A 12,396-nucleotide genomic window follows, 5' to 3' on the forward strand; every position below is an offset into this window, starting at 1 on the left:
ACATTAATGCATTGCTGGTGGAGTTGTTAACTGATCCAACCATTCTGGAAGGCAATTTGGAACTATGCTCAAAGGGTGGCGAAGGGGAAAGTAGAAGCATGAATCATGTAACCATGTTAAAAATGAATATTAATAAATGTTTAAAAAAAATAAACCCTTTGAAACAAAAAAAAAGAAAGAAATTACATTGTTCAATACTAAAAAAAAAAAAAAAAGATAGTATATGCAAACCATTTCCTGAGTTGTGATTATACTGATGATCCAGAGGATTTAATGGAATGAAATCTGTCCTCACTTCTATCTCAAGAGAACAATCCTCTTCCTTCAAGTTGCAATTCAAGCATTACCTTCTACAGGAAGTCTTTCCTGATACTTCCCAACTATTTTTTGGTTGTTGTAAATTTTTCAATTAATAAAAATTTATCTTTTTTACTTACCTACCTCCCCATCCAAACCATTGTAGACAAAGGAAAGACTCATAAAAAATATACTGAAGCAAAACAAATCCCCATATTGTCCACCTTCAAAAAAAAGTCTCAACCTCTAACCTAAGTCCATGACCTCTGTTAGGAGGTTGAAAATCTGTGTCATGAATTCTGTTGATTGTATTTTTCCCCAAACTCTATTTTAACTACTTTATAAGCTTAATTCCTTCCATTTTCTTGGGGAAAAAACATTAATAAGTTACTAATTTATCTTTTCTTACCATTCCCTATGCCTCTTCATTCATGCTCATCTCAGATATACCAAACACTCAATCATACTTCTCAAACCACTCAAAACAAAGTAACATAAAACAAAAAATTTGTGGGAGGGAAACAGTGCTTTGAAGACATCATTTTCTCCACTAAAGTGAACCTACATTTAACTTGATTAATTCACTTACAGAGACTACAATAGGATCCTTTTAAATTGTGAATGGTGATGGTCCTCACCAAGGATTATGTGTCTTGAAGGCAATTTACATCCTGGGGACTAGCTGTTGTGATTGGAGTTTGCCTTTCCCAAACCAAGTATTTCAAAACACTCCCTCAATTAGTCATTATTCCCCCACAAGCAGTTTATTCTCCTTTAGAAGTTAAGATAGTTGAACTTTGGGATTACCTTTGTTTTTGTATTTGTATTCCCAGCATTTACCAAAGTACTTGGCAAGGAACAAATGCTACTCCTATTCAATTCCCTAATTCATAACCCAATTTCTCCCCTCGCTCATGTCCCCCTAAAGGGATATCCAAAGAAGATCAAAGTAATGCCATTGGAATTCCTCAACTTTTAAAGTTCTTCACAATTTGGCTCCAACTTATCTTTCCAACCTCATATTTCACTTCCTTGTACAGAAGCAATTTGGTCTTTTCCTCAAAGTATAGTGCCTCCAAATCCCATTTTCAAGCCTTCCCACTGGCCATCCCCTCTGCTTTAAAGTTCATCTTTGAAGATGGAATTCTCAGCTTTTTACTCTTATTTTGTCCAGACTCATTTCCATCATTCTTTTCCCCAGCTATCTCCATGCCATGCCTTGATGTGTATTACCAACCCTCCCCATACACCTTTTGAGCTTTTCCAGGAAAGGATATCATCTTTAAATGCCTTCTTCTCTCTCTGAAGCAAAATTCCCAGACAACCCTATATGCGATCTTCTTCTCTTATTAGAATATGAGTTACTAGAAGACATGAATTGTCTGGCTTGCTTTGTTTTCCTTTCTCACACAGTGAGATCTTAATAATGTTTTTTCTACTCATTATTTCAAGATGCATCACAAAGCACCATCTTTCATACCAAGTCTTTCATGATTCTCCCCAATGCTAAGTGCCCTTTCCAGTCCAATTAGCCTTACTTTGTATTTTTGAAAATTCTGTGTACATATGTACCTTTCCCAATAAAATGCATGCTCCTTAAGAGTAGAGAATACTTACTACCGCACAGTAGTTGCTAATACTTTCCCCACTTCTTTTCTTAACAAAGGATTGTTCATTGATTTTCAAGTAGTGACATAAGAGCTTAAAATATAATTCTGCATGTCTTATCAATCTGAATTTATAAAATGTAATAGAAAAAACATATTTTTGAAGTTTTACCTTTCAAAGGTGAGCTTAATTCTGAAAAGTGAAAAGGACTAAACAAACAAAAATCCCTCTTCCTTGCTCTTCTTTATGTAACTAGATGGATAGACGGACAGCTAAAGATGTATCCCCAAAATATTCAAAGGAAAAGAGGAAGACCTCCAGCATAATGGTCTAAAGGATTTAATAGTGTAGGCTCCCTTTGAGGTCAGAGAGTATTTCATTTTTATATTTCTTACCACCTAACATAATGCCTTTCACAAAGAGGTTAATTAACAGATGTTTATTAAGAATTATACACAATGAGAAGGCAAGAAGTAGTTGTCTGTGTGCTCCAATAAATGAAAGCAAGGATTTTTCAAAGTAATTTCTTACAATAGTGATGTCAAACAAATAGAAATGGAGGTCATTAAACAATATATGAGGCTCTCTGCAGCATGTATATTAACTGACTAGAAAACTACATGTTCACACACTCTTTTTTAAAATTAATTTTATCAACACATTAAAATCAGATAGGAACTATATTATAATCTGGTTCAGGTCTTAGCACTCAGGAATATTGTGGACCATAAGTTAATCATTTCTGCTCACGATATTGATAAATAAAAACCCACTCAAGTATTATTTCTAGATTTCAAATAAGAGAACTGAGACTGAGAGATTAAGCTACTTGTTCAGGGTAATATAGTAAGTAACTATAAAATAACCAAGACTAGGACTTAATTTTCAAATGCTTCCAAAACATTTAATATCTTAAGACTAGGCATGCTTCCAATGGTACATAATCATCACAATATAATAAAGGTTAATATTATTCTCCCCCCCCCCCATACTACCTATCAAAAACCACCCAGCACTTCTGTTAACTTTCTGTTGCTACTGCTTCTTTTTAAAAAAAAAAAAAAAATGCTTCTGTCTTGGATTCAATACTGGTCCCAAGGCAAAGAGTGGTAAGGACTAGGGCAATAGGAATTAAGTGACTCGCTTGGGGTCACAAAGCTATTAAGTGTCTGAGATCAAATTTGAACCCAGGACCTTCCATCTCTCAGCCTTACCTTGCTTGCTTCTTATAATGTGAAATACATTTCTGTCGTTGCCTCAAAACTATCACAGGAATGAAGGAATAAACAAAACCAAAAGACTGAGAAACAGAAAAACTTTCTATACTTCTTTGTGTATTTTGGGGAAAAATAAACAACAAAAAAGAGAATTTTAAAAGGAAGAGAAATACAGGTGTAGCTTGTTTTATAGAATATGTGAATTCCAAAGCTTGTTGAAAGGGGAATTTCTGTAAATTGACTTTGTTCTCGTTAGTTTCCATTATAAAATTAGATTGTGAGGGGACTGGGTGGTTCAGTGGATTGAGAGCCAGAACTAGAGACAGGAGGTTCTAAGTTCAAATCTGGCCTCACACATTTCCTAGTTGTGTGACTCTGGGCAAGTCACTTAATCCCCATTGCTTAACACTTACTGCTATTCTGCCTTGGAGCTAATATATAGTATGGATTCTAAGACAGAAGGTAAGGGTTTAAAATAAAATAAAATTAGATTGCATATGCATAGGGACAAACTCTCAAATAGACTGTTGGTCAGGAAAAGGCTTAGGGAATGACTAATCAGAGCACACTAGGGATATAGTATCATGGAAGGAAGAGGGAAGGAGAAAAGTTTTTAATAATTTGAAAAGAATAAACCTGAGGGGGGTCAACAAAAATAAATATTACAGTAGTTAGTAAGTCTGCCCCAAACTACCAACAGGGATACATGATAAGAAATATTTTCCAATTCCATCTCCCAATTAGGGAGAACAGTATTCCACTTGAAAAACATCAAGAACAGCAGTAACAAAAATAGTAAATAAATATACCCGAATGTGTTGCCATGCCAAGGTGAAAGAGTATGAGCCTCATTCTCTCTTTAGCTTTCAATACCCCATTAACAGTCATAGTGGTGTTTGGGAAGAGTTATGAACTCAAGTCAGCCAATAAACATTAAACACCTAATCTGTGCCAGAATTGGGATACAAAGAAAGGCAAAAAAAAAAAAAAAAAAGTCCCTAAATTCAAGGAGCTCACAGTCTAATTGGGGGGGGGGGGGGGAACGGACACAATATACAGGCAACTATGTTCAAACAAGATGCAGAGGAAAGACACTAGAATTAAGAGATTGGCAAAAACCTTCTAAAAAAGGCAGGATTTTAGCTGAAACATAAAGGAAGCAAGAGAAGGCTGGAGATGGAGAACAGGAGAGCAAAATGTTCTGTAAATAAAAATGCTCAGATGTCTTGTTTGAGGAATAGCAAGGTCGATGTGAATTGATCATAAAGTATTTGTTGGGGTGTAAGCTATAAAATGACTAAAGGGTGGAGAAGTGCCTAATATGAAGGGTTATATATGCCAAACAGAGGATTCTGAGGTGTCAGGAAACCACTGGAGTTTACTGAGTAGGGAGGTGATACAGTTGGATCTGTGCTTTAGGAAAATCCCTTTGATTCTGCTAGGCTGACCAAGCAACAAGTTATTGCAATAGTTCAGGTATGAGGTAACGAGGCTTTCTAATAGCAGAATGGCAGTATCAGAGAAGAGGAAGCCAAAGATAAATCAAGAGGCCCTGGCAAGGGATTGGATGTGTGGAGTAAGAAGTAGCAAGCAGTCAAGAATGGCACTTGGGTTGCAACCTTAGGTGAATGAGAAGATAACTGACAGTAATAAGAAAGTCTGGATGGGGGGAAGGTTTTTTTTTTTTTTTAAATAAGTTTTTTTTAAAATAAGTTCAGTTTTGGACATATTACATTCTAGATGTCCAATAGGCAGTAGATGCCAAGATTAGAGGTCAGTAAAGAGGTTAGGACTGGATAAGTATATTTGAGAATCAGCAGCATAGTCAAGATACTGAATCCATACAAAATGATGAAATCCTCAATTGAAACAGAATATAGAGATAAGAAAAAAGGACCCAGGACAGAGCTTTGTAGATCACCCTAGTTTAGCAGGTGTGACCTGGATGGAAATCCAGCAAAGGAGACTGAGAGGAAGAGTCAGGTAGGAGAAGAACTAGGAGAGTGGTGTTCCAACAGGCTGCAGAGAGATCAAGAACTTTGAGGACTGATAATGCCAGGGTTCTGACACCAAGATAAAAAGTAGGGACCCAATGGGGGTTTTGCATAGACTCCATTTATTATGGATATGAGAAAGATTTTTTATAGAGTAGAGCGCTAAGCATTATCACATTTAGGAGGCATTTCTTTCCCACAGAATACTTTTTATGTAAAAGCATTACCCAAAACATTTCTAGGGCTCCTCTACAAACCCAAACAATTCCAGGGGCCATAATTCATTCCCAAATATCCTACCTGATGCTTGCATAAACAGCTTTGCTGTGGCCTTCAGCAGAACACAGAGGTGTCTCTGTAAAAATTATGTGTGGCTCCTTTCTCTCTGGGTCAGACCCCAACATTTATTCATGGCTCTTTTCTCAATGGGTCAGACTGTAACATTTCTTTGACCTCATCAGAGGACTTAGAAAAGGCCATTTGATTTGCACCACACACAGAAATAGTTGACATTAGTGAAACACCTTGAGATTTACCAACCACTTTCTAAACAATACTGTTGGTGAGGTAGATAGTTTAAAATTTTCTCCTCTATTTGAAAAGATGAGGAAACAGTGGCTAAGAAAAAAAGAATGCTTTAGAGGACTATGTGTCTAGAAATAGAAGAGATTTGGGGGCTTCTCCACCTTCTTCATTTTACAGATGAGGAAGCTAAGTCCCAGAGATGCTAAGTAATTTACTTATTGTTACCTAGCTGTATGTCAGCTGGGACTCAAGCTCATTTCTGGTCCAAAATCCAAAGTTCTCTAAACTGTATAATGCTAACTTTACTGAATGAAGGAATGTTTCTATGGGTAGTAGCAGTGGCCAAGTAACACAGCCAAATCTATAATCATTTAATCAGGTCTTTACCCTTCTATAGACTAGTGCTTGCCAAATGCCAAATTTATGAGTTCTTGCCATAATTTCAAATTTCCTTTAAGACAACTGATAAACCACCATGCCACCATAAAAATTAGACATCTTATTTTATTTTGGAGGTTGGTAACTGACTTTTATTTTGTTTTTTAACTTTTATTTATTTAATTAATTCAGGCATTTTTCCGTGATTATAGGATTCATGTTCTATCCCTCCCTCTCCTCCCATAGCTGACGCACAATTCCATTGGGTTTTACATGTGTAATTGATCAAGACCTATTTCCATATTATTGATATTTGTGCTAGGGTGCTCATTTTGAGTCAATATCCCTAATTATATCCCCATCCTCTCATGTGATCAGGCAGTTGTTTTTCTTCTATGTTTCTCCTCCCACAGTTCTTCCTCTGAATGTGGATAGTGTTCTTTCTCATAGGTCTCTCATAGTTAGACATCTTATTTTAGAAACATGAATGAACACTAAGTAATCTGAGGGACTTGAGTTTTCAAAATGTGCTTAAATTAAGTTAAATTCTTTCCGTTTTGTTAGGGCTAACTATATGAGTCTCAATGAAGGCTTTTGGTTTACTATAGTTCCTACTATAATTAATTTATAATATGCCTCAAACTTTCTGCATCACAGTTAGAATAACGATGTATACATTGAGATTTTCTGTAAATAACCTGATGAGTGAACTAGTATCTGATTCTGACTGGTCCACATGGGGAAGAATGCTTTATTTTATGAATTCTCCCCACTTTGTTTTACAATGAAAGAACTGTGCAATATTAAATCATTATATAGAATATTATGAAATTTTAAGCAAGTGTTCAAATAAAGAAAATACTTTGTTAATTTTGGAAAAAAATCTTTCAAAATCTCAATACAGAGAGGATGAAAATCATTAAGAGCCATAGGTAGGCCTAAAAAACAGTTAATGACTAAAAAATAAAGTACATATTCTTGTGAACAAGTACAAACAGCAGGAATCACCAGGGATCAAAAATCCCTTGAGTACTGTACTTGTCAGCTAAGAGAAATCATCACTCATATCATCCAGACGGCCAGATCTGTTCTAACATAAGACTTTCAGACAGCTTCTTTCCGTTCTTGTCTACAAAAAAGCAGGGAAAGAAAAAAGATAAAATAATATGGGAATGGAATGTTCTGGTTAATTAAAAATATAAAAATTTCAGGAACTGTGCATTCAACAAGTGTACAGTAGATATTCCTTCCAACAAAGCAGATAATATCCTTTATAATTTGGAAGTGGTATGTATAAATTTCTATAGCTGAAAAAATACATTATTGGTGTCCAACCTTCAGGTGATGACTTTTATCCTCAGTCAGTTTCATTCTTGAAATATGACTTGGTTGGTAAAACCATCTAGTACTAGTAGTACTCTCTTATAGGTTTTGCTTATGAGAACCCAGAGTAATCATTGAGAAATATAAATAGAACTTTAATATCAATTTAAACAATTTGATTAAAGGTAAGCTACTACACCAAGCAAAAAAGGATCATTTTCAAATAATTCTAATAAAATATCTTTTAACATATACTGTACAGAAGATTATGTTGCATTTGGTAATTTTTATCTGTACTTCAAAGTCATCTTGAGATAATTTACTAAGTATAAATAATACAGGTTCAAGGATCCTAAAAGATAATTTTCCAGTTGACTGGACATCACACAAAGCACTTGCCACACGTTAACATTGGAAATAAAATATGTATCCAGAAAACTATACTTTATAGAATAATTTCACAGGCCAAACTGAAACTTAGTATAAACTTATAAGCAATACCTTAAAAGATTTTCTAAAGTTTCCTGTGTTTTTGAAGATTGTCTCTAATTCCAAATGGTCTGTCATTAACAATGTCTTTTGTTTTTGAGGTATAATATGCATTATGAATAGGAGGGGAAAAAAAGCAAACGTACTGTGCTGTGCTTTTTTTGTTTATTTTGACCACAAATTATCTAATATAGCATATTTATCATTTTAGGAACAACAACAAAAATAGGTATCCTTGCATCCTCACACAAAGATATCCCACACTCAACATGGCTATCATGAACTAGATTCCCCTTCAAATGGTAATACATCATCTAATAAATTTGGCATACTTCAAAAGTGGAAAATATTTGATTATCACACAACCAGAACAGCAACAAAACTCTATGACAAATAACTCCAGATAAGGTATTAATTTTCTTGAAGCCAACTCTCTAGACCATTACATTAACAAAGGATTGTATAACTCAGGCAGTCAAATGTCTCAAATCTTTTGCAAATTCAACTATAAGAAGATATGAGAGCAACTATAAGAAGATATGAGAGGCAGAAGGTACCTCTGTGACCATCTAGTCCATTCATACAATGGCACCTTATAATTAATTTATGGTGACTTTTTTAAATTAAAAAGTTATTTTCTTCAAAGCACACTAATAAAATAGTATACACTATGGGGAGGGGCATTCTTTGAGGAATGGCTAACAAATTATGCCATCCAAACATAAGGAATTACTGTTGTTTAATAAGAAATGATGAAAAGGACTGTTTCAGGGAAACCAGGAAAGATTTATATGAACTGATATGGAAGGAAGTGGGCAGAGCTGGAGGGTAAAAAATTAACAACACTGTAAAGAAAAACAACTCTGAAAGAAATTAAGAATTCATTGCCCAATAACAAGGAATTAATAGTGGAGCACATGCTGCTTACCTCCTCAAAGATAAGTGACAAACTTGAAAGACAGAATGAAATAGATGTGTTTTTGGACATGGCTAATGTGGGAATTTGTTTTGCTTATTAATTATATGCATTATTATATTTTGAGTTTATTATATATTTTAAAAGAAACATGAGCTCTAAAAAAGAAATTGGCAGTAGCATGTATATTCTTCTCCTTCCATTTTAATATATGGAAATACTGGTTTTATTTGGCATCCATTAAGTTTTGAATTTTTTAAATTTCTAAAAGGTAAAATAAAATTGGTAATATAAATATTATGCCCATTTATGGGTAAGGAAAAAGTCTCAGAGGATAAGTGGTTAATTACCCAGAGCAAAGGCAGAACTAAAACTCGGTGCTTTTTCTATAAATATTACTTCTTTACTCATGGAATCAAAAAATTTTCTTTATTTGAAATGAGTATTATTATATAATAGACTAATTTACCAATTCCACTGCAGAAAAACGCCAAAACACAACAGTACCATCCCAAATAAAGGCAATCTTGTATTAGTAGAAAAAAAATATCAGCAATATAAGCAAACTATATTCATGCATCCATATAATATTTGATTCCTAAATATACTTCCCAAGAAGTAATCTAAGTCTTTAAATTCAAGTTACAGGTATTACTTATTCTCCCTTCTCTTCTCTGTTGGAATGAGTTGAATTATTTCAATTAACTCCATCATACAAAGGAAGATCACAAAAAAAAAAAAAAAAAAAAAAAAAAAAGGAGGAAAAATGTTTCTGAAATTTCAAAAGTTCAAGAGAGAAGAGACTGTGAGGGGCAGGATGATACTTCAGGATATGCTGTGTTTGAGAGGCCTAAGAATGTCGAATCCTACAGGTTTAAAAGACAGTTAGTAATATGTGACCATAGCTCAGCAAAAGAATTTGGGAAACACAGAAATCTGAGAACTATTGATACAGGGATAACAGAAATCACAGGTGCTACAGAGATAAGTAAATAAAAAAGAACAGAAGTAAAAAGAAGACCCCTGACAGTCTTGGGGATCATTTGTTGTTACTGGTTAGTAGGCACAGCATGGGTAAAGATTCAGCAAAGGAGACTGAGAAAAAATGGAAAAGAACAAGTATTTATTAAATACCAGTTCCTAAGACCAGATTTGAATTGAAGTCTTCCTGATTCCTGGCTCAGTACTCTATCCACTATGACACCTAGACAACTCAAGATTTATGAATTATTTATATCATTCTGCTCTATCCTAAAAACAATCCTGAGAGGGAAATGATAGTATTATCCCCATTTTAGGGATGAGAAAACAGGCTCCGAAGGCTACACAGTGGGGTCTCCCCAAATTCAAATAGCATTGTAGCAACTGAGTCATCTAATGACAGGAGACGGGGTAAAAGACTAAAAGAAAGAAGAGATCAAGGACATCAAGGTTGGTCACCAGAGTCACAAGTTGCAGAGGCCAAAAAGGATGAGGACTGAGAAAAGGTCATTTTATCTAACTATTTAAAGATCATCACATTAGAGAATAGGCAATCTCTGCTAGAGAAGATCAAGGATACAAGAAGTGGGTTGTCCTCTCAGAGGGCACAGATCCTGATTCTCCAGACTTCTTACTTTGGAAGGTCCCTCTACTCAACCCTTGGCTAGTCCCTTCCATTGATAGTTCAGTTCCTCTAGCAATCTCGGCCATGTTTCATTCCTTTCCTAGACTCTACCCTAGACGCTACCCCATTCCTTTTATATTCCTTTTATGGGTTCTCTTCCTCCTTTAGAATTTAAGCTCCTTAAGGGCAGGGACTGCCTTTTAAAAAATTTATATTTGCAGTATTTGGCACAGTATCTGAGATGGCACATAGTATGGGGCTTAATAAATGCTTCCTGGGTTGAGTTAGCAAAAAGTCCAATTCATGGAGCATAGCCTCAATGAATCATGATGCAACTTTCCTCAGCTGAGAGAGTGAAAAGAAGTGCCATGGGACTCTGAAACAAGGATGAAAAGGTTTATCAACACTGCTGCTGAGTAGAATAATGAATCAATTATGGAGGTGTAAAAGGATAGAATTGCTTCACAGAGAGCCCAATTCAGATTAGACAACATTTGCAGGAAACCCACTCAGAAGGGTTTTGTGATTTTATCCAGCTCTGTTCAGGAGCAAAGGAGGTGGATATAATCCAAGGCAGGAATTTGGAGAAGTGTTATCAACAATCCGACAAGGAAGACTCAAAACCCAGGAAGAATAAGTATAGAACTAGACTGATTCACCAATGAGTGGGGATAGGGAAAGAGGGAGACTGTAGCCAGTGTAAGAGGAAAGAATTTGAAGGGTAAAGAAGAGAGTTAAGGACAAGATAGAATAAGGAAAGATTAAGATCAAATAATTTAGTTAGCAAATAGTGTGTAAATTCCAAAGGGGGGGGGGGGAGGGCTGAGGGGTAGGTGTAGATTTTTGGATGAATTTATTTAGTGGCACAGAAGAGTGCAACAAAGAGAGATCTGAACTTGGGGAAAAAACCTGGATTCAAATCTGTGTGAACTTAGAGATAAGTCACTTCACCCCTCATGGCCTAGATTTCCTCTTTTGTAAAATGGAATGGAGCTATAAGGTTTTTTTTTAATCTCTAAATCCCATTATCCTAAATGTTAATTGCTTTTAGTGTCAGTGGCATCTCCATCTTGTAGGGTCATAGTGAGCTAAAAGAGACCAACGAAATGATCTAATTCAAAATTCTCACTTTAAAGATGAGAATGCTTAGACACAGAGAGATTTAAGAGACCTGCCAGAAATCACAAAGGTAGTGAAGAAAAAAAGGTGGGATATGAACCATAGTTCTGATTTCAACTGTTTCTATCTTTCTTCTGCACTATCTTCATATTGTTATATATGTGGGCAAATCAGTTTATGATTTTGTAGTACTTTACTTAAATGACTCGATATATTTTTTCTTTAAAGGAAAAGCAAATCTCTAGCCTTCCCCTCTGTAAACAAAGAATAATTTAAGAATTTCTTTAAATTTATAACAAAATCTTATTTATAAATAATTAAGAAAAATGCATGTTTTATATATTAGACATTCAGCTTCATACACGATTCTTTTTCTATTCTTTGTACATGGAAATGTTCTTGCTTAATGATGTCTGTCAGGTTCACATTTTAAGAAGAAAACATTGCAAGAAAGATCAAATATGCATATTCATATAAAGCTATAGGCTTCCTTTAATACATGAATACTTTCATTAATAGTTTGGAAGTTTCTAAAATTTAATCTTTAAGAAAAAAAACTTTAAGACAGAAGGGTAAAGGATAGGCAAATGAGGTTAACTGACTTGCCCAGGATCACATAGGAAGTATCTGAGGCCAAATCTGAACCCAACTCTTCTCTACTCCAGGTCTGAGTCACCTAGCAGTTCCTACATTTAGTCTTTTCTGCAGAACACAAAATGCATTACACTAAACTGACTGTTAAAATGAATTTTAAAAAGTTTCTGCTTAAGATGGTTATATAAAAATCCACAGTCACTGCAAATTCAAATAAAAACAGATCCCTTCCTTTCTGGCCAACAGATCAGGTGGGATTTATACCAGGAATGCAAGAATGGTTCAATATTAGGAAAACCATTCACATAATTGATGATATCAATGAGCAAA

The 12,396-nt window shown here is 35.0% G+C and overlaps 1 protein-coding gene across 1 annotated transcript in view; it reads right to left on the reverse strand.

Annotated features, from left to right (window-relative positions):
* Positions 1-12,396, reverse strand: part of BCLAF3 (BCLAF1 and THRAP3 family member 3) — an 83,698-nt gene that overhangs the window by 16,707 nt on the left and 54,595 nt on the right. The window contains exon 11 of the mRNA XM_044670135.1: positions 7,865-7,939. Within this exon, the coding sequence (XP_044526070.1) occupies positions 7,865-7,939 (75 nt within the window). The remainder of the gene's footprint in view (positions 1-7,864; positions 7,940-12,396) is intronic.

Source organism: Gracilinanus agilis, chromosome 3 (genome assembly GCF_016433145.1).
Source record: "Gracilinanus agilis isolate LMUSP501 chromosome 3, AgileGrace, whole genome shotgun sequence".
Classification (NCBI taxonomy): Eukaryota; Metazoa; Chordata; class Mammalia; order Didelphimorphia; family Didelphidae; genus Gracilinanus; species Gracilinanus agilis.